The sequence below is a fragment of the Palaemon carinicauda genome, chromosome 30 (genome assembly GCF_036898095.1).
Source record: "Palaemon carinicauda isolate YSFRI2023 chromosome 30, ASM3689809v2, whole genome shotgun sequence".
In the NCBI taxonomy this organism is placed as follows: domain Eukaryota; kingdom Metazoa; phylum Arthropoda; class Malacostraca; order Decapoda; family Palaemonidae; genus Palaemon; species Palaemon carinicauda.
Window position 1 is genome coordinate 25,291,474 of NC_090754.1, and position 26,563 is coordinate 25,318,036.

Sequence of the window (26,563 nt, forward strand, 5' to 3'; positions counted from 1 at the left end):
CTCCTCTCAGATGAAATCTCCTCTTTATTCCCTTGATGGTGAACCTTAAACAATTGCCTTCTCATACATCCTGTTTTCAGTAATTGTATCACTTGGTAATTGCTTCTCAATAACCAATATAAGCAAAAACATTTCAATGTCAAGAACACGTTGCTGTTGTTTTGTCAATGTTAGCACCTCTTTCGCAACGGTAACTAATTTGATGTCTTTTTTTTGTACCGGTACACATCATTATTGAATATGATTGTACAGCTTTTACAAGTTGTAGGCACGCACACCTTGTTCATGCTTTGTGATAACTTCCTTTTTTTACTTCTAAAGTAATCATCTCTTTCGAGTTATCTTTCTTATTCACCTTGGGGACATTACCATAATACTGTGAACTTTACAACGCAGCACAAAATACTTTTAAGATGAAAAAGTAGTGATTACAACTCGAAAAAGAACACGCAGTCATAACTCAACAAGGAACAGTTCCAAAGATACTCAGACAAGATAATGATTTTACAAGAGCTACTCAGAGAGGCTTAGAATCTTTAGCTATGAGCACTGAGCACAGGAAAGGGGATGCGAACTAATGTGAGAAAAAATAGGGTAAAAATTACATGAACACGCCGTGAACATTGAGTAGGTGGCATATAGGCAATAAAAGACTGAATTTGACGCATTACATAATAGTCTCGTTAGTATTTAACCCCTAAGAATCCCCATAGGATGCAAATTTTGTGCTGGTAGATCTAGGAAATACTCTTGACCAAAGTCAAATTTGTATGTCAATCCTATTTGCTCATATTCAAAGTTATTCATAACACCGGACACTACTGTATATAAGTATCACTGATTCATTACTAATCAGAAATAAATGGGCTCATACCTTTTTATATCCTTAACATCCTGGTCAGTTTTCTTCAGCTTTTTGATATGGGAATCTTCATTTTTCAGGCTCAGTTCATACACGGTAACTTCACTATTCGCATTAGTTTCCAAAGGTGTGCATGTGATATTCTTCAAAAGGATGAAATCTCCAACCTGAAAAAAAAGCATGCTGACCAATTTGTATGCAATCAATTTCAAGTTTATTAATCTAAGAAAAAAATAGATATCTTGCAGATTAACCAAATTATCATACTGTATATTGATACTCTTCATCGGCAGTATTTCCTATACTATAAAGTACAACAGTAATACAAGATACAATCAGTTTTGTCATAAACCAAATAGAGTACTATTCTCTCTTATTTCTCTTCCTCTTGTTATTTTGAAGTTTTTATAGTTTATATATGAAAGATGTGTTTTAATATTGTTATTCCTAAACGTCATTCTTAAACATCTCGTCGTTTATTTCCTTTCCTCACTGGGCTATATTCCCTGTTGGAGCCCTTGGGCTTATAGTATCCTGCTTTTCCAACTAGGGTTGTAGCTTAGCAAGTAATAATAATAATACAGATAATGATATGCAATTTAGTAATGGTCGTTTATCACTGTGGATTCTATGAAATTAGCCTTTTCTGTTTAATTATGAATTTACTGCAGTATTTAATTCACATATTTGCACTCATCTTTGATCCATTGGCAGACTTAGAACAAAGTGAGTTAAAATTAGTAATTTCTTTTAGGATTATGATTATTATCATTTTCATTAGCTAAGCTACAACCGTAGTTGGAAAAGCAGGATGCTACAACCATCTGTGTAGGCCTATACTGTAAGTTAGGTTTTGGTTACGTAAAGATGTTACTATTCTATTTTACTTAATATATGCTTGGAAATTCAAAATAAACAAAATAAAATGGATTCTATATCATACTTTCCCTACATACAATGTCTAAAAGGGAAACCAATTTGATTTTTTATGTTTCATCACCAATCAAAATGAACGAATGAATGGATGAGTGAAAGAACGCATTTACACATCCAAGTGATAACTAACGATAATTAATGATACTTATACATGTTTGTAAACTATATGAAATAACTATTATAAATTATTAGATAGTCTGAATAAGTTTGAATATTGAATTAAAAATACTTTTTATCTATATGTGTGCAGATCCTTGATAGCAGTAGGTTGAATCAGCTGACAATGTTTATATGTTCTCAGCTGGGCTCAAATATTCAGTTACCAAACTTATTCAAAGCATCTTATAATAAATATTGCACAAATGTAACTGCTGTAAGTAATAGACTGCTCTAGTTTGCATACATTTTACTAAAAGCTATTAGTGTCAACACTTATCAATTAGATGTGTAAATGCGTTTGTTTTTTGTTTTCTTTTTTGGCATCAAATGTACGAGAAACATATGGAAACTTCTTTATTTAGTTTATATTGAATTTCTAAGACTACAAAAAGTAAAGCATGTGTAGCAATATCATCTTAACCTAATCACTATAGAGAATACTAATTGTTATTTTTGTGTGCATTTCATTGGGAATGGTTGGTTGAAATCAGCTGATGGCAAGATCCTCTGAGTGTGTTTACATGTTCTGAAATAGGCCAGCAAAGAAAAATGTTGAACTTCATTTATAGAGAATTATTACTTAAATAGGTTATTTCAGAAGATAAACCAATAATGAATGGGATAAATACTTTTGTTATTATTATTATTATTACTAGCTAAGCTAAATCACCAGTTAGAAAAGCATGATGCTATAAGACCAAGAGCTCCAATATGGAAAAATAGCTCAGCGAGGAAAGGATAAAAGTAAGTAAAACTATATGAAAAGTAATGATCAGTTAAAAGAAAATATTCTAAGAACAGTAACAACATTAAAACAAATCTTTCATATATAAACTGTTCAACATAAAAACATTTGAAACAAGTTTGAATTTTTGAGTTCTACCGATTCAACTAACCGATTAGGAAGATCATGCAACAATTTGGTCACAGCCGGAATAAAACTTCTAGAATACTGCGCAGTATTGAGCCTCATGATGGAGAAAACCCAGTTACTAGAATTAACTGCATACCTAGTATTACGATCAGAATGGTACTGTCCACGAATATGTGAATGTAAAGGATGATCAGAATTATGAAAAATTTTATGCAACATACATAACAAACTAATTGAACTACGGTGCCAGAGATCAATATCTAGATCAAAAAGAGGAAATTTAACAGACCGTATGTTCCTGTCCAACAAATTAAGATAAAAATCACCAACAGAAGACCAGACAAGAGAACAATACTTGAAACAAAGTACAACGAAAGAATTAAAACACTTTATTAGAATAGAATAATCACTTAAAATCTTACATGAATTTCTCAACAAGACAATTTTTTGTGCAATTGAAGAAGAGACAAACCTAATGTGTTTCTCAAAAGTAAATTTGCTGTTGAGAAGCACACCTAAAATTTTAAAAGTCTTACAGAGTTAAAGAAACATTATCAATCTGAGATCCAGATGTTGAGGACCCAATGTCCTCGACCTACTGACAATCATACCTTGAATTTTAAGATTAAACTTTATGCCCCATAATTTGCACCATGCACTAAGTTTAGCTAGATCTCTATCAAGTGATTAAGCAACCCCAGACCTACATTCAGAAGATGGAATTGTTGCAAAAAGAGTAGCATCATCTGCATATGCAACGAGCAGGTTTTCTAGGCCAAACTACATGCCATATGTATATAGTATGAAAAGTAATGGGCCAAGAACACTACTCAGAGTAACACCAGATATCACATTCCTATACTCACTATGGTGCCCATCAAAAACAACTCTTTGCAATTTATTACTTAAAAATTCAATAATAATACTAAGAAAATATTTCCCAATCCTAACTCTTTGAGTTTGAAGACAAGGGCCTCATGATTACCACAATCAAAAGCAGCAATAAAATCAAGGTAAATCATATGAACTTCCTGACCACAATCAATTGATTTCTGTACAGCATTGGAGATTGTAAGGACATCATATGCTGCAAGGCATTTACATGAGCCAAATTGCAAACTGGGGAGCAGATGATTACCTTCGGGAAACCTATTTAGATTTTTGCCAACAGACATTCAAAAACTTTAAATAATATGAAGTTATGGAAATTGGACAGTAATCAGCTGGACTTGAGCTACCACAAATGCACTTATATAATGGAGTAACATTACCAACAGGTGCTAAAAGAACCTTTTCCTGCTAACTTGCGCAAAATAACAGATAACTTTGGAGCTAAGAAACCTGCAGTCTTTATAAATACAAATAAAAAATACCATTTGTATCTACAACTCCATAAGCTTCAAGGTCCATCAAAAGAGCTTTAACCCCTTTCACTATGAGGCAGCAGATCTGCCACCATCGGATATACATGCTTACTTATTTTTTTAACAACCTAGATTTTGATGTTAATTTGTTTTACTGTACTGCAGATTAGAGAATAAATTTTTTAAAAGTTTGCTTTATTTTCTAATGTATTTCACTCAAAACCAAAATATTTTTCCATTCACTGTGTAGTGATTATAAAGTATTTTTTCAGAAATTTGTCATGTGATTTTCTCAAAGTAATAGAAACGCACTGTGATTTTAAAGGTAAAAAAATAAATTTATATTAATTGAACTGACTATGTTATTCCGTAATATTCTGTTATAATTCTACGATAAATAACAGCCGAAAGGATATAATACTATTCGTCAATAATAAGGGACTTTACACTATACAGAAATGTAATGAAAATATCAATTTGGTTCCTTTGACAAAAGAAGTATAGTACGGTCCCGAATTATGAGTGTTCGAATTGTATGATTCCTCATTTAGGCAATCGCTATTTTTAAACATGAATTTTCTGTATCTGCGAAGCTGTTTAAAGTCTGCGAGTCAAGCACCACAAAACATATCAAATCTATTGTGTTTTTAAGTATATATTGGTAGGCCTATGTTTGGTGCATGATAATAAATGTAACTAAATAATTTTTACCTTAAATTCTATTAGCATAATTTCATAATAAATAGTCTATTTGAGGAAAAATTCCCTATTAACAATGAAATCAACTTTTAATTATGTGAGTCCACCTGACAAAATTTAAATAGAGTTGAGGTTACGTTCTCGGCAACCTCTATTTTCTTTTAACCTAACGACAATTTTGATGGTAGTGTTAATGAAGGCATTATCTATATTTAGTACAGTATATATAAAAGTTTTATTTTTTCCCTGTGGGTGTTCAAGGTTTCACACGTAGGCTGGGTTCGTTTATCAGCAGTGAATAGCCTAACTCTCAGTAATGAGTTGGCAATATTTTGTCATATTTTATACATTTGCTTAACAAAGATTTGATTTTTATAGAACACAGTATATAAAAACCTCTTGCTCTCTACCTACCACTCTCTATTCATACATTCTTTCTATGTGTGTGTATCAAAAAAAAATTTAGTTCATATTTGGCAACCTGAGTTTAAGAATGAATTTAACATCTCTCTCTCTCTCTCTCTCTCTCTCTCTCTCTCTCTCTCTCTCTCTCTCTCTCTCTCAATATTCTAATTTCTCGATCAACCAGGGTGCACTATAGCAATCATTTAGGGCACAATAAAGGTACTTGGGCAGCTTTTTAAGTATATGCAATAGTAATAAAATACTATAGCAGAGGATTAAGTGTATTCATTTACCATAAAAAAATCTATCATGATTCAAATTATCATCACTTTCTACAATTTCGTGCCATCTCAGTCATATCAAACGTTACAGTAACCCAAATGTTCGATGACTTTAAAAACCAGTCTATTACATTTTGCTCTTCTTTGCAGATGGTTCCATAATTGAGGTAGGTACAAGTTGATACGTTACCAAACTGACTTATAACTGAAGCTATGAAAAGTATTTTGGATATGGAATGGACAACTATCCTTCATAAAAGTTTAGAATTATCTTAAATTATCATAGTCATTAGCGGTAGTTTGCTATTGTTGATTAAACGCAAACAAAGCAGTTTTCTTGTTTTGCTATGAATGTAGGAATTCATATGGATACGGTAAGTAAAATATTTGTCATAATATTCACTAAAAGCTCTTAATATCATTAGTTATCACTTTGATCATTTGTGTTTAATGCATTTGTTTGTTCATTCATGATGGAAGGTACAGTAAACAAACTAAAAGTTTCCGTTTTAGGCAGCATTTTATGGAAAAGCATTATACAGTACACTATAAATTGCATTCATTTCATTTATTTCAAAGCTCTAAGAAAAAGTAAGGAAAACAACATGACTAATAACAAAATCATTATATAACTAATACTTGATAAGATAGCTCTTGCTGCAAAAACTAACCTAAACACAGATGAGTAAATACGTTTGTCTGTTCATTACGATCAGAGATGAATGTAAACAAAACAATGGTTCCCATTTTAGATGGTATCCTTTTTGGCGTGTTTAAGAAACGCATGATATAAAATCGCCTTTATTTCGTTAATTTTCGATTTTCAATGATACAACAAAAGTTAAGTCTATATAGTGATGGTTTTGCTGTTCACTAGTAGTATTATACAACAGATACGACTTAAATTCATTAAAATTTGTCCTATTTAGGTTGTGTTATAGGGGAAAATCTATGGTACTTATACCCATCCTGTTTGTAATTTTAACCGTTTTAAAGTTATCAAAACTTTAAAACATTTTAAACATTTTATTTATTCATATGAACAATTAAATGTTAGGAAACATACAGTTTAGTATATAGAAAGTATTGAAAATGGGTAGTAAAAACGTTTGAATAGGTAAGTTGCCGTTTTCCATGGCCCTAATGGAATTATACCTGTTATGTTTTGATATGTGTGATTTTCCATTTATGCGGGACTGTTAATCGACCAAATTCTCGCATAATTCCTGACCATACTATATTCTATACTGTATAATTTATAAGGTATACAATAAACAAAAAACTAATGACAAAAGAGATATTTCTGCAAGAGAGAGAGAGAGAGAGAGAGAGAGAGAGAGAGAGAGAGAGAGAGAGACGCATAATATAAATTCAGTTCATTAAACATAAGGTTTGTATGTTCTGTCATTTCACCTTGCATGTGACTGTCACTATGAACTGGATAGTTCCTGCTTTGGGTATTTCACGGACTTGGAAATGGAGACAGCGCATGTAAGAACATGACATACTGCGTAGAATGTCGATAAATGGAAAATAATGACAGTAGGCTAACTTTTACTAGTGAAAACAACGAATAGTACTATTATGAAATATATAAGACATGGAGATATTTTGTTAAAATAATAAACAATAAAAAAGGAAGAAAATATGAAAAATATATCTCGTGTGTCAACAATTTCCATTTTTGGGCTCAGGCCATGTCGTCCTGATGGAAGGTTCCTTTAAGTAGCTTCCTAAGGGATATTTGACTACAGTGATATTCCCAGAGAATTTACCTTAAGGTCTCCAGAATTCTACCTCCTGGCGCGAATATCCTTAAAATTTCTCCTAAAGATATCGCATAAATCAGGGGACGTATATCTTGATACGAAACATAGCAATTTTCACCCCAAATAGCGTTTTCGCTTCGAGGGGGAAAGTGGCAAAATTAGAAGGGGAGCCGATATCAAGGTTACCCTTCCTCCCTTACTATTACGAGTATCTAGATGGCGCTGTACGTCAACCCCACGTGCTATTCCTATAAGTGTAGCAGTCTCGCTCGGTGATTTTCCCTGTTATCTCTCTCGTTACGCTTTGGATTTTTCTGGATATCATGCAATCTCCAGCCTCTTCTGCCTCTGGAAAGTTGAGTATTCAATCTTTACAGTGTATAAATTTTAGCTCCTGCCTCACAGTGAGATTAGGTTAAATTAAGTGATGGAGCTTCGCCTTCACCGGAGGCGCCATCGGCGCTGTCGTTTATAACGCATGTGTTATTTAGTTAGACTGAACGACTTTCCCGGTTTTAATAGCATGAATATTTACGAAGCTATTCAGTCTTTATTACTAGGAGTTATTTATATTATGCCGATTGTATTCTTGATAGTTTCGGCGATTTAGATAACTGAACCTTGCTCACGCTAGGCTTCCTAGCCTATGCGTTTTAGTTTACTTTCATGCATGATATAATAAACATTCCTAGTGTGATAGCAATTAAATATGAAGCTATTTAGGCAATTTATACTTGTAAGATATTGATTGCATATATTCCTCTTCCTCTGCGATCGTATGCGAGAGTTTCGGCGATTAAGGTAGTCGAATCTCGCCTGCCACTATGCTACTAGCATAGTGCCTTTAGTATACTTTCATACATGTCCCGGTTTACCCTCGTGTATCGTTTTAGCTATTCAGGCGGAGATAGATATCTCCTAGAATTATTAAATAAATCGATACTCGTCTCCAGTGGAGATTTAAGGGTAATCCCTTCTTCCCTCTGAGTGCAGCATTAGGCTACAACCCTATCTTAGTCTTGCCGTCAAATAGACACTCCGGCCTGACTAGGCTAGCGTTCTCTGTGTCTTCCCTTGGCCAGCAGATAGCAGGCTTTGGGTTTCGGTCAAAACCTCAGAGTATATAGTCTTTTGCCGGCGGCCGGCCAGCAGGGTGAATAGTCATTCCCCTGCCGGACTGAGCCGCCGGCATAGGAGGCTAGACCTCCCTAGGCCGCACTTGAAGTGGTTGTATGATTCCGCCACCTTCTCCCTGTGGTCTAGAAGACTATTCCTGTGCTTGCAGACCCTAGGCTGAAGAATAGACATTTTTCTGCCGCCTAGGAGGGCGCCGGCACTGAAAACATGTTTCTCCTATGTTGAGAAGCGGCGGCAATACTGCCACCGTCCCCTTAATTATATTAGTAGACCCTAGGTTGAAGAATAGATATTCTTCTGCCGCCTAGGACGGCGCCGATATTAAAACAGAGTTTCTTAGGGGTGTGGTGGGACCGGCAACCCTGCCGCCTCCTCCCACACTTCATACAGGACCCTTTTCCCTACCCCCGCTGTCCTTTAGCGATGGCCTAGCCATCGCAACTCTTTGGCTGTCGTCCTACAATCTCAGCCCTTGCCGGCGGGTTGTGGGGCCGGCCGGGGCTCCTATATGACAGCTACTTGGTCGCTAAGCCTTCCCTTATAGACGCAAAGCTCCGAGAAAAGCTATACCGGCTGGGCCGGCTGCCGGTGGGAGACCCCTATTCTGTAGAGTGTTCTTCAGTCCTCTCTTGGACTGCCATCCACATACCAGTGACCGGCAGTGACCGGCGACGGTTTGTGTTGGGATGGAAGCTTGAATGATATATTCTCCCCTTCCATTTGAACCCTCATTCTGGAGGAAGGCAGTAAGATTAAGTACTTACATCCTTATTTATTGTTAATAAACATTTAATAAGGTACCCTTCACTCCATACTTTTTCTCTTTCTATCGGCTAGTGCCGCCGGGTACTAACCTAGCCGGCAGATGCCGGCCGGTCTCTCCGGCTGGATCGTGCCTACAGCATATGATTATACAGTAGCCAGTATAATTGCAGTATAGATCATACTGCAGACAGAAAAATATAATATATATTATACAGTAGTTAATTTCCAACATACCCTGTGTATCCTTGCACAGTCTTGTCGAGACCAAATATATATGGAAAGAAAAGATTTCTTTCAACAGACTGATAGATGATCAGTTACTATTTACCCACATTATTAAAACCTTTGGAAAGCCAGTGTTAAGTTACACTTATCTATCCTTACAGGTTAGAATTCTTCCATTGGGTTTCCTGAATAGGAAAACTCTAGGTTTTAATTATGGGGGAGGTCACAGCAATTGGCTGGACAGGAAACACAAGTATGTGTCTTTCCTAATTCTTTTCTAGCTTGTCTATCCTAAGCTATATGCAAAAATATTAATAATAATATTTTATATAGTTTATCAGGTGAGATGAACTACAGCATACTCATTTATTTTTCCTCACTTTACAGGAGGACCATCCCAAGTGCCTGAGAGTCTTTTGCAACGTGAGGAGCAAGGACTTCTGTGGCCATGAAGAGTGCAGGGCTCATTCTCCCTGCTCCATCTCCAAGGGACGTCTTAAGTACTGGGACCCCCATGACTGCAATGTATGCAAGGCCTTGGTTACCGAGGCTTATGATGACCCCAAGACAGCAGAGTCAAGTGATGCAGCACGAAGTAAGCTGCGCACATGGGTTCGTGGCTTTCAAAAGAACGCCACGGGACCTTACCTTCCAAGTGAACGGATGCGCACCTTGCTGTTCCCTAAGGCGGGTGTGGAAGCTGTCATACCCCAGCCTCGACCTGAGATCCCTTGCGTTCAGATTACCGTAGATACGGAAGTCTCGGACGCGATGAAGGACATCCACCTAGATGAGAGAATGTCGGAGGTGTCTGAGGACACAGAGAAAGACCTTCTAGCGGAAGGTCTAGAAGAGGAGTCTACCTTGGCTCCTGAAGATGATGAGGATGACGTCGAATCGGAGTCCGTTTCGTCGGTTCCGGCCCCGGAACCATTACCCTCTACATCTTCTGCTCCTCCATCAGATGACATGAATAAGACATTGGCCAGTCTTATGGCAATGATGGAGAATCTTCGTAAGCAGAATGAAGAATGGGACGCTGAACTAAAGAGAAGGATGGACCATCTCGCCCCGTCCCGTGGGTCTCAGAGGAGACTCAACGTGAAAGATCTTCCACCTTGCTCTGATGTGAATCCTTGGAGGCATGCAAAATACAAGCCTATTACCAACGAGAAGATATTCATATCAGTAAAGCTGGGGGCTGTCCTTATAGAGGAAGTCGATTTCTGGCCCAGGTTTCAGTCTTACCCAGACTGCTTCGTCCGCTTGAAGGCGGAACCAACGTCCAAGGAGGAGACAGAACCAAAGAAGGTCATAGTGCTTGACCATGAGAAAGCTCAGGCTCTTTTGTCAAGTAGCCTGAAAGAGAAGGGCTTCACTAACTCGAAGGTGTCAGCCCTTAGCAAGAAACACCTCACCTTTCTTGCTCAGGCCAACCTAGTCTTCCCCTTTACTGCAAAAGGTTTTAAGGCAGTTATGAAGGCAATAGAGGCAGGCAAACCTTGCCCTACACTCGAGGAGTGTAAACCCTTATCCCTAGCCCTGCCTACGGAGGATAAGGACTGGAAGGAAATCCACCTTACCTTCTCAGTTGGGAAGTTGGAGGCAGATATTGCTGGAAGGCAATTCAGCGAAAACCTCCCAAGTTGTCTGACTTTCTCTTGCGTAGGGAGCAAGAGACAAAAGAAAGACTTGCCGCATCCCTGTCCCTCCAGATTTGCTTGGAGGCAATGGCAAGAAATAGTAGAACCCCAGACATGAACATGGTCATGGCCAAATCACATTTGGCTACTCTGGTCAAGGACCTATATGGATTCGTGAGAGCCAAACGTGCATGTAGGGAGTTCGTGTTTGCTTCGGCTGCAGTAAAACACGAACCCAGGAAGCTGATAGCTTCCAATATCTGGGGAAAGGACCTCTTCCCGAGCGAAGTGGTCAAGGAAATAGTAGACAAGGCCGCCACGGAGAATAGAAATCTTCTCCAGAAGTGGGGCATGTTGGCGAAGAGGAAGTCTTCCCCGGATGAGGGTCCCCAGCCTAAGAGGAGGACGAAAAGACCCAGGTTGCCCTCTCGCCCTGTCAGACAACAGCAGCAACAACTTCCCGCAGTTCCCATGACCGCGGTGCCCCAGATGGTGGCTCAACCCCAACCAACTTACCAGATGGTGCCTCAGCAGCTGGTTGCCCAGTCACCAGCATTTAATCCTGCGTATGAGAGGCAGACCACTACCTTTCGTCCTAAAGGTAGAGGGTCGAAAAGGGGCTCCTCTAGATACCCCCCAAGAGGAAGAGCGGGTAAGGGAGGACGCGGTCAAGGAGGCAAGTCCTCCAGACAGTCGAAGCAATGAGATGCTTCCGGTAGGAGGAAGACTCCAACAATTTCAGGATCGCTGGACCTTCGATCCTTGGGCCCACAGCCTAATCAAGAAGGACTAGGGTGGAGCTGGAGGACAGCTCCAACATCATTTCCTCAATTCTTCCAATACTCCACCCCCGTCCTGGAAGAATACACCCAAGAACTTTTGAGCAAACGGGTGATAAGGAGGGCAAAGTCTGTCAAATTCCAAGGAAAGCTGTTTTGTGTTCCTAGGAAGGACACAGACAAACTCAGAGTCATTCTGGACTTGTCGCCACTCAACAAGTTCATAGAAACCAAGTTCAGGATGTTAACCCTTCAACACATAAGGACCCTGCTGCCAAAAGGGGCGTATACAGTCTCGATAGACCTGGCAGATGCCTACTGGCATATTCTAATCAACCGCCTCCTCTCCTCCTACCTAGGATTCAGGCTACAAAAGAAGAAATACGTCTTCAGAGCAATGCCCTTCGGACTAAATATAGCCCTAAGGATCTTTACAAAGCTTGCAGACGCAGTCCTTCAACAACTACGCCTAGAAGGTGTCCAGGTAGCAGCCTACCTGGATGACTGGCTGGTGTGGGCAGCATCTGAGACGGAGTGCATGCAAGCATCCAAGAAAGTGATCCAATTCCTGGAACATCTGGGATTCAAGATCAACGTCAAGAAGTCTCGATTATCTCCAGCTCAAGAGTTTCAATGGCTAGGAATACATTGGAACTTGAAGTCACACCTTCTCTCCATTCCCCGAGGGAAGAGGGGAGAGATTGCGGGATCTGTCAAGAGACTACTGAAATCCGACAGGATATCAAGACACCAATAGGAGAGAGTACTGGGTTCTCTTCAGTTTGCATCAGTGACAGACCCAGTGCTAAGAGCACAGCTAAAAGATGCATCAGGAGTCTGGAGAAGATACACATCAAATGCTCGAAGAGATCTAAGAAGACACCGACTCGACTACAATCACTTCTCAAGCCATGGTCGAAGGCCAAGAACCTAAAGAGGTCCGTACCCTTGCAACCACCTCCATCTTCAGTCATCATCCATACGGACGCATCAAAGGCAGGATGGGGAGGTCACTCCCATCAATGGAAAGTCCAAGGGACTTGGTCTTCTCTATTCAAGACCTTCCACATCAACATTTTGGAGGCCATGGCAGTCTTTCTGACGCTGAAGAAACTGTCCCCTCACAATTCAGTCCATATAAGACTGATCCTGGACAGCGAGGTGATAGCGAGATGTTTGAATCGTCAAGGATCGAGGTCACCCTAAATCAACCAAGTGATGTTGGCCATCTTCCGCTTAGCGGAAAAGAAGAGATGGCACCTATCAGCAGTTCACCTTCAAGGGTTCCACAATGTGACGGCGGACGCTCTATCCAGGCTCCCGCCGATAGTCAGAATAGTCCCTAGACAAAGGATCATTCTCCTTCATCTTACGTCAAGTCCCAGAACTGCAGATCGACCTCTTCGCGACGAGCGACAACAAGAAAATACCTCGTTATGTGGCCCCACACGAGAACCCTCTAGCAGAAGCGATAGACGCCATGTCCATTGACTGGAACAGATGGAACTGGATTTACCTGTTCCCTCCAAACAATCTCTTGATGAAGGTCCTCAACAAGCTGAGATCCTTTCGGGGAACGGCAGCTCTAATGGCTCCCAAGTGGCCAAAGAGCAATTGGTTCCCTCTAGTACTGGAACTGAAGCTGAGGCTGGTCCCTCTACCAGAAACAGTACTGTCTCAACAAGTACAGAAGTCGATTGTCTTTGCTTCATCACAGAGAACCCAAACCTTTCATCTCATGATTTTCTCTCCTTAGCAGTAAAGAAAAGGTTTGGGATCTCGAGAGACAGTATAGACTTCCTAGAAGAATATAAGTCTAAGTCAACCAGAAGACAATATGAGTCATCTTGGAAAAAGTGGGTTGCTTTCGTCAAGGCAAAAGGACCAAAAGAAATCTCAACGGATTTCTGTTTGTCCTTCTTTATCCACCTTCACAAGCAAGGTTTGGCAGCCAATACGATAACCACGTGTAAATCAGCCTTGACTAGACCTCTGCTATACGCCTTCCAAGTAGACTTTTCAAACGAAATCTTTAACAAGATCCCTAAGGATTGTGCTAAACTCAGGCCTGCAGCCCCTCCGAAGCCTATTTCGTGGTCCTTGGAGAAGGTCCTACACTTTGCTTCAACAGTGAACAATGAGGATTGCTCTCTAAAAGACTTAACCCAAAAAGTTATTTTCTTGTTTGCTCTAGCCTCGGGGGCTAGAGTTAGTGAAATAGTGGCCCTATCCAGAGATGAGGGCCATATTCAGTTCACAGAAGTGGGAGAACTGAATCTTTTTCCTGACCTAACATTTCTCGCTAAGAACAAGCTACCCACCAAAAGGTGGGGTCCCTGGAGAATCTGCCCTCTGAAGGAAGATGTCTCGCTGTGCCCAGTGGAGTGTCTAAAGGTCTATCTTCGAAGAACTTCAGATTTCAGGGGAGGACAGCTCTTTAAAGGAGAAACCTCAGGGTCAAACCTATCCCTAAAACAACTAAGGGTGAAGATCACCTATTTTATTCGCAGAGCGGATCCTGACAGTACACCCGCACGTCATGATCCAAGAAAAATCGCGTCACTGAATTTCTTTCAGTACATGGACTTTGAGCGTCTTTGCTCATACACTGGATGGAAGTCATCCAGAGTGTTCTTCAAGCATTATGCGAAGCAATTGCAAGAGCTCAAGCGTTTTGTGGTGGCGGCAGGTAGTGTACTAAAATCTGTCGTCTAGTGCTGCGATGAACAGTGAACTGACTGGAACTGTCAATATAAGGGTGAAGGTATTGACACCTCACAGTGCAATACTTTGAAATAAGGGTCACTATGGTGACGCCAAGGACTGTTCTAGTTATTTGAGGTGAAGAAACATAGAGATAACACTTGTGCTGTGCGTTCTTACACAGTGTGAAGAGACAATCAATATCACAGAAATGCATATTAGAAAATTTTACAAATTTTCAGATTACAGTGGCTCTAATATATTTTTCCCTTTCAGGTGAAACAAACATTTCTGGACATTGATTGTAGAACATGTTTCTTATTGCTTTTATTAACATTATGTTATATATGTTGATTCTGCTGGTTATCTATTACCAATAAATAGTTGATGTGCATTTGCATCTTATTTCGCCACAAAACTGATTTTCAATAAAAAATATATGAGTTTTATTTTCCTTTTATAAACTGCATATATTTATACGAACAAGATATATAGCTAATACCTTTGTTCTTATACGAGTACAAACTTTATCTGGTAATGCTTTTTTCAATCAGACATACATACAGCGAGACCTGTATGTACTTGATGCTGTTTGTTCATATGTTATATCCAAACCTTGAGACTCCTTTCCTATGCCTAGAATGACTCTTCCCTGCAGGGGGTAGGAAGCACTAACATGGATTATGATTAGCAGTAATGATGTATAACGGTAACGTCATATGTCTCTATGGTCTGGATGACCAAGGAATAACTGTCCCGAGGTTAAGGCACATTTGGAAAATCCACAGATTCAGTACTTTATAAATAATTCTCTGGTAACCTTCCATCAGGATGACATGGCCTGAGCCCAAAAAACGAATTTTGAGCGAAGCGTAAAATCTATTTTTGGGTGAGATAGCCATGTCGTCCTGATGGACCCGCCCTCCTTTTCGATTGAAAAGATCTTGGCAGGATCCCTCTCGAAACTACTATATCTGTAGCACCACGCTCAACGCTACAAAAAAATAAATAGCGCGTGGGGTTGACGTACAGCGCCATCTAGATACTCATAGTAGTAAGGGAGGAAGGATAACCTTGATATCGGCTCCCCTTCTAATTTTGCCACTTTATCTCTCGAAGCGAAAACGCTATTCGGGGTGAAGATTGCTATGTGTCGTATCAAGATATACGTCCCCTGATTTATGCGATATCCTTAGGAGAAATTTTAAGGATATTCGCGCCAGGAGTTAGAATTCTGAAGACCTAAAGGTAAATTCTCTAGGAATATCACTGTAGTAAATTATCCCTTAGGAAGCTATTTCTGGGCTTGAACCTGTGCCGGCCAGTGAATAAGCTCCTATTAGCACTTATTCTTAGGTAATTTACTGCTAAATATACCAGAGAAAAAATGTAAAGGAGTGCTAGGTTAACTAGCTCGCTCACCTATTGGTGTCGGTATAGAATTGGGCGTATAATCCAGAGGTCCCGCACTATTTAGATTCATCCACGACAAAGACCCCAATAGAGGAGAGCCGTTCAACCTCACTCGGCACCACCAACTCTGCATCCGCTCAGAACCCAACTCCTTTTTAGCACGCCTGTGTGGTAACCCGCTTGTTTGTGCTCTCGTATTTTTGCCTATTTTCTTGTGGATTATGGCTTCTACATCGGTTTCCCAGGAGACACCGTCTAAGTTAAGTACCTAGCAATGTTTTGCTGTGTTTTGAGTAATCTAGATCGTTTAATATTTAAAATATAGGAGTTTATTCTCTTCGTTCATATCGGTCTTGCTCGATTACGCTTACGGTTGGTACTCCTGTTTTGAGAGCTTTTAGTTTCACTCGCGGTGTTACTAAGTGTATTATTTTTATTATTAGTTAAAATTTTTTATATGTTTTATTGTGGATATTCATTATTTAGCGTTTAGAACTCTTGTGGTTCATATTTAGGGCCGATATCAAGTTACGTATCGTAGATGGCTTGCCGACCTTCGTTACTGGGCGGCAATTTTATTATATAAGCCATCAGGTTGTTGTCCTTTGGGATTTATTTATTATGTTGCATGCCTTGCCCTAATTTTTTATGTGTATATTTATATATTTTTCAACGCTATTACTCTTATAATGAATATTTGTGCTTATTACTCCGTATGATCTGTTTTGGTAGTGTTTGGGGATCGTCAGTTGGTAGCCCTGCTGCTCCGTATCACGTGATCCTCCCCCAAGCTCCCCCTCTCGCTAGGTTGGTGGCTAGGCTTCTCTCCCCCCTCCCCTAGGGGACCGTTGCCTTCCCTCCTTTTAGAGGGGGTAGTTCAGTGTTTATGGACTTTGTCCTCCGGGTGTCCCGGCGGTTTCGTCTCTGTCTAGACGGGTTGGCCACCGGTCAACAGAGTAGGATCCCGGTGCACCCTATTTTATATTCACCTATCACACTTTTATTATGTTATACGAAACCCTCCGGGTTCTGTTGGCGGTTCTTATCTACAGTTCCGCCCCCCTCTTAATTTATAACAGTTCCTATGATTATATATGATTATATATGACAGATCACTATCCCAGAGTTCCTATATGTATTGGTTTATGGATGTACTTTTATTTCCCGGCCCGGGGCTTAACCTCGCTCCGGGAAATCAGACACCATGTGTCTTAATTCTTTGTTGCATCCTTCTTTATGATCCCGGCTCGACCGGAATGGATAGCTATACTCTAGTCTTAAGTTAGACTTATGTTTAGGCCCGGGTCCTCCGGACCCGCCCCTACTTAAGAGTATTACAGTTAAGCTCTAGTCTTAAGTTAGACTTATGTTTAGTCCCGGGTCCTCCGGACCCGCCCCTACTTAAGAGAATTACAGTTTCTCATATACTATTCTTTTTATAGATGGTGCATTGTCAGACGACGGCCTGTGCGGCTGTTCTTCACCAGCCTTGTGGCCATACTGTATGTAGGTCTCACGCCCTCTGCGGAGTTCAGCTGGAGGACATCGTGGTCTGGCACCCTGATAACTGTATGGTCTGTTTTGACCTCATCACCACCCTCGGATCTGATTCGGTGAGTCCCATTGGCTATGTTGTCTTTCTAATTATTTTACCTTTTTTGGTATACATACACTATTTAGTAAGATTTCTATGGTCTTGAAGGACCGCCGGGAATCTTCCTTTCTGTAATTCCCACTATTATTTCAGGCATCCCCGGAGCAGAAGACTGCGGCTCGGGCCACTCTGAAAGTGTGGGTTGGGGGATTTGCCCGAAACGTGAAATCTAAACAGCCTTACGTCCTATCTGAAGACTACTGTGCCATGATCTACCCTAATGCCAAGTCTTCAGCCGCTGTGGCTAGGCATGTTGCGGCACCCATCATTGCCGACATTGATGCCACTATAGCGGGATTCATCGACCAGGAACAAGATCCGTTGGATGCCCCCGGAGATCTGGAAGACAATGTTGCTTCCATGAACTTGGATGTTGAACCTATGTTGTTGGATGATCCGGATGCAGGTAGGGTGGTAAGTGAGGCAGGTGTTACCGGCGCTGAGATTCCTATCCTCAGCCCCGCTCTTTCTTCTTCATCTGATCTCTCTTCTTTCCATGGTATTTCTGGGGACCGTGATTCATCTCATCGATCACACCCGGTTCCCCCCAAAGATAAGTCTATATCTAGAACTTTGCCAAAAGCTCGTAAGCCCCACAAGGCTTCCCATAGTTCCAAGTCAAATACAAACCCGTCATCTAAGGCTTCCGGCTCCTCCTCTAAGTCTCACGACCCGGGAGTACAATCCGCCTCTTCTGCTCCTAGCCCGGGCCTTTCCGAATCAGCCATGCTTCGCATTGTGTCGGAGATGCAATCTAAGATTGTGTCGGAAATGCAGGCCAAGATGGACACGATGTTCTCTAACATTGGTCAGAGACTTGGGGCATTAGAGCAGGGTGCTCCGGAGCGAGTTCAAAGCTCTCTCATCCCGGATGCCTCTAAGCTTCCGCCGTTTACCAAGAATAACCCTTGGCGCATGGCTCTTCATTCCCCATTCTCAGACGGGATGTTAACATTGGAAGGTCTTGGTACTCGTCCTCTAGAGGATTTTGAATTCTTTCCTCCTGGTCTCGCATTTCCATTTCATGGTTATGCCAGGCTTACCGAGGAAGCTCTGGTTCGGCTGGATAAGGTCCCCAAAGAGACTGTCATTTTCCCAAAAGAACAAGCCCAATCTGTTTGGGCTAGGTTTCTGAATGATATTGGTTGCACCAATACCATGTTGACGCCTCATAAAAGTTCTTTCACAATGTTCTTAATGGACAAGAACACCGTGACTCCATGCGTCAATAAGGTTGCAGAGCTTGCTTTCCAATATGCTCTGGAGGAGAAGCCCTTGCCTCCCATCCGAGAGGTGGATCCGATCTCCCTCCTTCTTCCTTCAGGTAATGAGTGTTGGGACAATGTCCATACCACCTTTACTTCTGGCAAACTAACAGCGGACTGTGCTTCAGTTATGTTTAGTGAACGGCTTCCCCGTCTCCCGGAATCCCTTATTAAACAGGAGTATGATTCCCGCCTACGTGTTGGTCGAACTTTGAACTTGGCCACGTCTACGGAGTCGATAGCCTTAACTTATGATACTGAGAGTATCTTTAAGTCTCTCAATAAGGCTACTTTGCAGTCGTTATATTTCGATTTATATGACTTTGCTATTGCTAAACGTAGGTGCCGCAAACACGTCCTGGCTGAGGCGACTATTAGGCACGAGCCGAATAAACTTATCCGGTCCTCTTGCTGGGGTTCAAATCTTTTCCCTGAGGATCTTGTGGAGGAAGTCTTGGCAGAGGCTACTAGAGTTAATCAGAGCCTTAAAGCCCGTTGGGGTTTGACTCCTAAGCGGAAATATGATCCCGCAAATTACCAAGCCCGGGGTAGGAAGAAGCTCCGCCCGTATACCTCCACCCAGTTCCGGCAACAGCAGAGTAGTTCGTCCGTTTTCCGTCAGCCTCTTCCTCCATCTCCTGCTGCTCCTGCACAGCCTTCCACCTCTCAGGCTCCTTCATCGGACGACTATGTCACCGTTCTGCTCCCTAAGAGCCAGCTTCCCGGTGCCTCCACCACCTCTCCAGCCTTTAACCAGTCTTATGAGGCTCAAGGCTCTTCCCAGAGTTATAACAGAGGTAGAGGCTACCACCGTGGTTCAAACCAGAACAGAGGTAGAGGTAGATTCTTTCGCAAGGGAAAGAACTTCCGAGGCGGACGTGGAGGCAACTCCTCAAGCCAATACTGAGGTGCAGCGGGTAGGGGGGAGGCTTTATGCCTTCCGCAACAAATGGAGGTTCAGTCCCTGGGCTTTCAGTATCATCTCCAAGGGACTGGGGTGGAGTTGGATTCAAGGACCTCCTCCTCCGAACAGATTTCATCAACATTCCACTCCGGACCTAGTCGAATTTGTCCAGGACCTGTTACAAAAGAACGCCATACAAGAAACGAAACACCTGAAGTTTCAGGGTCGGCTGCTCAGTGTCCCGAAGAAGGATTCGGACAAGAGAAGAGTGATTCTAGACCTATCCCTTCTCAACTTGTCCATTCAATGCGACAAGTTTCGAATGCTTACCGTCTCGCAGGTGCGGACCTTACTTCCCCGTGGGGCCGTCACCACCTCTATCGATCTTACAGACGCCTATTATCACGTCCCGATAGCGAGACACTTCCGTCCGTATCTAGGCTTCCGCCTAGGGGACAAAAATTACTCCTTCAAGGTGATGCCTTTCGGGCTCAACATCGCCCCAAGGATCTTCACAAAGTTAGCAGAAGTTGCTGTTCAGGAACTCAGAAATCAAGGGATTCAAGTAGTAGCCTATCTGGACGACTGGCTCATTTGGTCAGACACCTCCCAAAATTGCCTAAAAGCCACTCACAGAGTCATCCAATACCTTCAATCTCTAGGCTTCCAGATCAACTTCAAGAAGTCCCGTCTTCTTCCGAAATCAAAGTTCCAATGGCTCGGCCTGCAATGGGATCTTATATCTCACACTCTGTGTCTTCCCAAACCCAAGAGGTTAGAGATTGCAATGAACACCAAACGCTTTCTCAAAGACAAAGTAAGTTCCAGACGACTCCAAGAGAGGATCCTAGGGTCCCTTCAATTTGCTTCAGTGACGGATCTACTTCTGAAGGCAAAATTGAAAGATATCAATCGTGTTTGGCGTTCGAGGGCGAACCGGAAGCTCCGGGACAGGAAAGTCTGCCTTCCTCCCATTCTCCGGGAAAGACTTCTACCTTGGACAAGGGCCAACAATCTGTCAAAGTCAGTTCCCCTTCGATTTCCGCCTCCGAAGTTAATCATTCACACGGACGCATCCCTATCAGGTTGGGGAGGCTATTCTCAGCTCAGGAAAGTTCAAGGTCTTTGGTCTCCCTTATTCCGCCAATTTCACATCAATGTGCTGGAAGCCATGGCAGTTCTTCTAACCCTGAAACGTCTCGCTCCACCCAAGAGACAACACCTTCGTCTGGTTCTCGACAGCGAAGTGGTGGTCCGCTGCCTCAACAGAGGCGGATCAAAATCAGGGCCTCTGAACCATGTTCTAGTATCCATATTCTCCCTAGCAGCCTCGAACCGTTGGCATCTTTCAGCTGTCCACCTGGCGGGAGTCCGGAACGTAGTGGCAGACGCCTTGTCCCGGACCTCCCCTCTAGAATCGGAATGGTCACTCGATCTACAGTCATTCCGGTGGATTCTCTCTCGGGTTCCGGGTCTCCAAGTGGACCTCTTCGCCACGGAGTCCAACCACAAATTGAGAGTATATGTGGCTCCCAATCTAGACCCTCAGGCCTACGCCACAGACGCCATGTCACAGAATTGGGACATCTGGGAAAGGATTTATCTCTTTCCCCCGGTGAATCTTTTACTGAAAGTCCTAGACAAGCTGAGATCCTTCAAGGGACGAGTAGCCTTGGTCGCACCCAACTGGCCCAAGAGCAATTGGTACCCTCTCCTGCGAGAGTTGAGACTACATCCTCACCCGATACCCAATCCGGTTCTGTCTCAGATAGTACAAACACGCGTTGTGTACGCTTTCTCAAACATTCAGAGCGCCCTAACTTTATGGACTTCATGAAGTTTGCGGCCATGCATAGTGCCAATATTGATCCTCAAAACACCCTGTTCTTAGAATCAGATAAACGGGATTCCACCTTCCGCCAATATGATTCTGCGGTTAAAAAGTTGGCTAAATTTTTGATAGACTCAGATGTACACTGTATGAACTTGAACCTTACAGTCACTTTCTTTAGAACTTTATTAGAATCAGGTCTGGCAGCCTATACCATCACCACTATTAAATCTGCCTTGAAAAAGATCTTTCTAGTGGGTTTTAACCCTGGATAGGTACGGTCCTCGGACACCCCTTTAAGGGTATACTCGGACGCGAACGACCCCGACGCCAAAAAAAATTCTTGAAAAATCAGTTTTTGCAGTAACCTCCTTTTTTCTTTTGCCAAAAAAAACTTCAATGAATGCTTAAAACAACTGTAAAGATAAATACTACTCATCTGCAGAAAAACTATTTATTATAAATATTTTAAAAAATTAAGTAGAAAAAAAAAAAAGACCTGACATAAAAATTCATAAAAAAAAAGTTTATACATATATACACAAATCCTTTTAGGAATTGATTCTTGAATGTTTAGGACACATCTTGATGTATTTTGGATGAAGTCAGACCCATGGAGGTGAAGATCTGAAATGAGAAAAAAAGGGTAACTTTTTTTGGCCAAAAAAAATTGTCCAAATTTCATGAATTTTTTTGGGTACCCAAATGAAATAGGAAGTGGCTAATTTTTTTAGGGAATAAACATATGTTATCCTAAAATAGAAATATGTAAAAAAATCTTCATTATTTTGTAAATTACATTTATATCAGGGGCCATATCTAAAGGTAATTTTTTGAGTACTTGGAAATTTCGTAAAAAAATACATATATTTAATATATAATATGATATTTATGCAGGTAAAAATATACCAAAATATCACAAATTCAATAGGGAACAAGAATATATATAGATAGGGCAGCTTACGCTTCGGATATGTCCACAAAATGGCCGCCAACCACACTGACTCAGACTCCCTAATCTGCCACTTGAAATGTAGGAAGGGTATGTCAATTTCAAGGTGTTATTTACTAATCTAATTATTATTGGATATGCATAAAAATTGTATGGTGGGTTGCTGGATAATTGTCGATTATTTTACGTTTATAAAATTAAAATTCTGACCCAAAAAAATTTTTTTGAAGGGAAATAAAATCGAAAAAAAAATGTAAAACAATATTTTAGCTAAAAAAATTTGATGATATTCAATCAAAAAAAAAGTAAACAAAATTTTCCGACAAATAAACATCTAGAGGAATCATTACTCTGTGATAGTTCCTTAGTACGTAGTAATTTTGAAAGAAATGGGAAAAAACGAAAAAATGGCAATCACCGGAAAATCGAACACATACCTATATATACGCCATATCTGGCTAAAAAAAAGATAGGCATGGGTAGCCAGATCATCTAGAAACACTTTCCAACACTATAAAAATATAAGTTTTGCGACACTACTTGCCAATTCCTTACGGTAACATGACTAAGCAAAAAAATGCAAAACAAATAAAAAGGGGCACTCGTGGAAAAATGGCCATTCTAATATACGGCATTTCAGAAAAAAAAAATTTCAGCCACGTGCTAGGCACACCATCAAGGCATATTTTCCGACAAATAAACATATAAATGAAATATTACTCTGTGATAGTTCCTTAGTACGTAGTAATTTTGAAAGAAATGGGAAAAACGAAAAAATGGCAATCACAGGAAAATCGAACACATACTTATATATACGACATATCTGGCTAAAAAAAAAATAGGCATGGGTAGCCAGATCATCTAGAAACACTTTCCAACACTATAAAAATATAAGTTTTGCGACACTACTTGCCAATTCCTTACGGTAACATGACTAAGCAAAAAAATGCAAAACAAATAAAAAGGGGCACTCGCGGAAAAATGCCCAACATTCTAATATACGGCATCTCAGATAAAAAAAAAGACATGCACGTGTTAGCCCAACCATCAAGGCACACTTTCTAACACATAAACATGAAAAAAAAATGAATAATATACGGCAATTCCTTACTACGTAGTAAATTTTTACAAATATTGAAAAAAAACAGAAATTGGCAACTGCAGTTAAATACCCAATATACCAATAACTACGTCGTATCTGACAAAAACAAAATCACGCATGGGTAGCCAGATCATCTAGACACACTTTCCAACATTAAAAAAGCAAAAGTTTTACGACACTATTTCGCAATATCTTACGGAAAAATGACTTGGCAAAAAAATTAAAAAAAATTAAAAAGGGACACTCGCGGTAAAATGCCCGACATTCTAATATACGACATCTCAGATAAAAAAAAAGACATGCACGTGTTAGCCCAACCATCAAGGCACACTTTCTAACACATAAACATGAAAAAAAAATGAATAATATACGGCAATTCCTTACTACGTAGTAATTTTTACAAATATTGAAAAAAAAAACAGAAATTGGTAACCGCAGTTAAATACCCAATATACCAATAACTACGTCGTATCTGACAAAAACAAAGTCATGCATGGGTAGCCAGATCATCTAGACACACTTTCCAACACTAAACAAGCAAAAGTTTTACGACACTATTTGGCAATATCTTACGGAAAAATGACTTGGCAAAAAAATGAAAAAAAATGAAAAAGGGGCACTCGCGGTAAAATGGTCCTCGTGGTGATGAACGACATTTTAACTAAAAAAAAAAACATGCACATGGTAGCCAAACAATCCACCAAGACTTTCCACAACTGATAACCTATACAAGTTGCACCATTCTACGACAATTTCATAATACGTAATAACTTTGATAATTATGCAAACTACCTCAGAAGGGTAAACTCGGACGCGAACGACCCCGATGCGTCTCAGAAATCGGGGAAGGAGTACAGCTAGAGCAATGCACATCTGGACACTACTAGAGCGTGTAGGGGAGACACCTCCTGCAGGTCGATCACCCACAAATTCAGTCACAGGGGTGAGTCACGTGAGAAAAACCTGTTTTTTTTTGACGCTCGGGGTCGCAAACGACCCACCGTACCTATCCAGGGTTAACATAGACTTAACCGACTCTTTGTTAGCTTCAATTCCGAAAGCCTGTGCCAGACTGAAACCGGTTACTCGTCCTACCTCGGTTACCTGGTTCCTAAATGATGTACTCAAATTGGCTTCTGATACCATTAGCAGTTCTTGTGATTACATTCCCCTTCTCAGGAAAACACTTTTCCTGGTGAGTTTGGCTTCCGGGGCAAGAATTTCTGAACTGGCAGCTTTATCAAGAGACCCGGGTCATATTGAGTTCCTTCCTTCGGGAGAGGTCCTTCTTTCACCTAACAAATTCTTTTTAGCTAAGAACGAAGACCCTCAGAACAGATGGTCCTCCTGGAAAATTGTTCCCCTCACGCAAGATCCGTCTCTGTGCCCTGTTACTACTCTTAGGTCTTATTTATCCCGGACCTCCTCTAACTCCTCGGGGCCTCTATTCGTTAGAGAACAAGGCGGTACCATTACCATTAAAGGGATCAGGCAACAGATTTTGTATTTTATTAAACAAGCTAGCCCTGACTCTTTTCCTCTTGCACATGATATCAGAGCAGTTGCTACTTCGGTGAACTTTTTTCACCACATGAATTTTACGGACCTTTCCAGGTATACAGGGTGGAAATCACCGTCAGTGTTCAAGAAACACTACCTTAAACATTTGGAAGCCCTTAAATTTCCTACAGTAGCTGCAGGGAGCGTAGTTACCCCCAGGTAACTCACATATTAATTCCTTGTCATTTTATCTCTCCCCCTTACCTGCCTCATTTATACCCTATTTGTATTCGTTGGTTTCGCACCTGATTACTATTACTATATTTGTAAATTTTTGACTCCTGAGTATCTGTATATATCATCACTCACGGCATTATTATACCTTACCTTTTTTGTCAATTGGTCTACCAAGTGGATTTATGTTCTTTTTAAGATACCCTTATAGCTGTTTTTGGCACTCATCTCTGATTAAAGCAACTTGTATTTCCCTTATGTTTATGTTTTTTCCTTTATTTTGCAAGTTTGGTGACATTTCTCTTGTATATCTTCACTGGCCGGCACAGGTTCAAGCCCAGAAAAGGGATTTTGACGTAGGAAAAATCTATTTCTGGGCGAGGGACCTGTGCCGCCCAGTGAACCCTCCCAGCTCCTCTCCCTTGGAGTCCCCAAACTTTGGGTGCTAAGGAGTTGGGTTCTGAGCGAATGCAGAGTTGGTGGTGCCGAGTGAGGTTGAACGGCTCTCCTCTATTGGGGTCTTTGTCGTGGATGAATCTAAATAGTGCGGGACCTCTGGATTATACGCCCAATTCTATACCGACACCAATAGGTGAGCGAGCTAGTTAACCTAGCACTCCTTTACATTTTTTCTCTGGTATATTTAGCAGTAAATTACCTAAGAATAAGTGCTAATAGGAGCTTATTCACTGGGCGGCACAGGTCCCTCGCCCAGAAATAGATTTTTCCTACGTCAAAATCCCTTTTATAGGAACCTTCCATCAGGACGACATGGCTATCTCAGCCAAAAATAGATTTTGTTTATTGATAAAACATTTTGGTGATGTGGGTGGGAATAGAGTCAGAGGCAGAGAACCAATGATGGTTGATGTACGTACAGTAGTTTTTCTGTGTATTTTGAACATGTATGCCAACATAGAAATACACTAAAATAGACCTTATATAACCATGAATAAGGACTAGAATCAGTTAATTTCACAACTTTAAGCATGAGGGTGTCAAAGGGGGTTTGAGTAATGCTTCAAATAGGGAATGTCATCATCAACTAGAGAGAGTGGTGTGATTTTATATGGTAACATAAAACAGACCAACATAGCTCTTACACAA

At 40.8% G+C, this 26,563-nt stretch overlaps 1 protein-coding gene across 5 annotated transcripts in view; it reads right to left on the bottom strand.

The window, feature by feature from the left end:
- LOC137622931 (uncharacterized) overlaps positions 1 to 26,563 on the bottom strand; it is a 615,385-nt gene that overhangs the window by 322,336 nt on the left and 266,486 nt on the right. For all 5 annotated transcript variants that reach the window (XM_068353504.1, XM_068353501.1, XM_068353500.1 and 2 more), the window contains one exon: positions 875 to 1,029. In XM_068353504.1, coding sequence (XP_068209605.1) covers positions 875 to 1,029 — 155 coding nt within the window. The remainder of the gene's footprint in view (positions 1 to 874; positions 1,030 to 26,563) is intronic.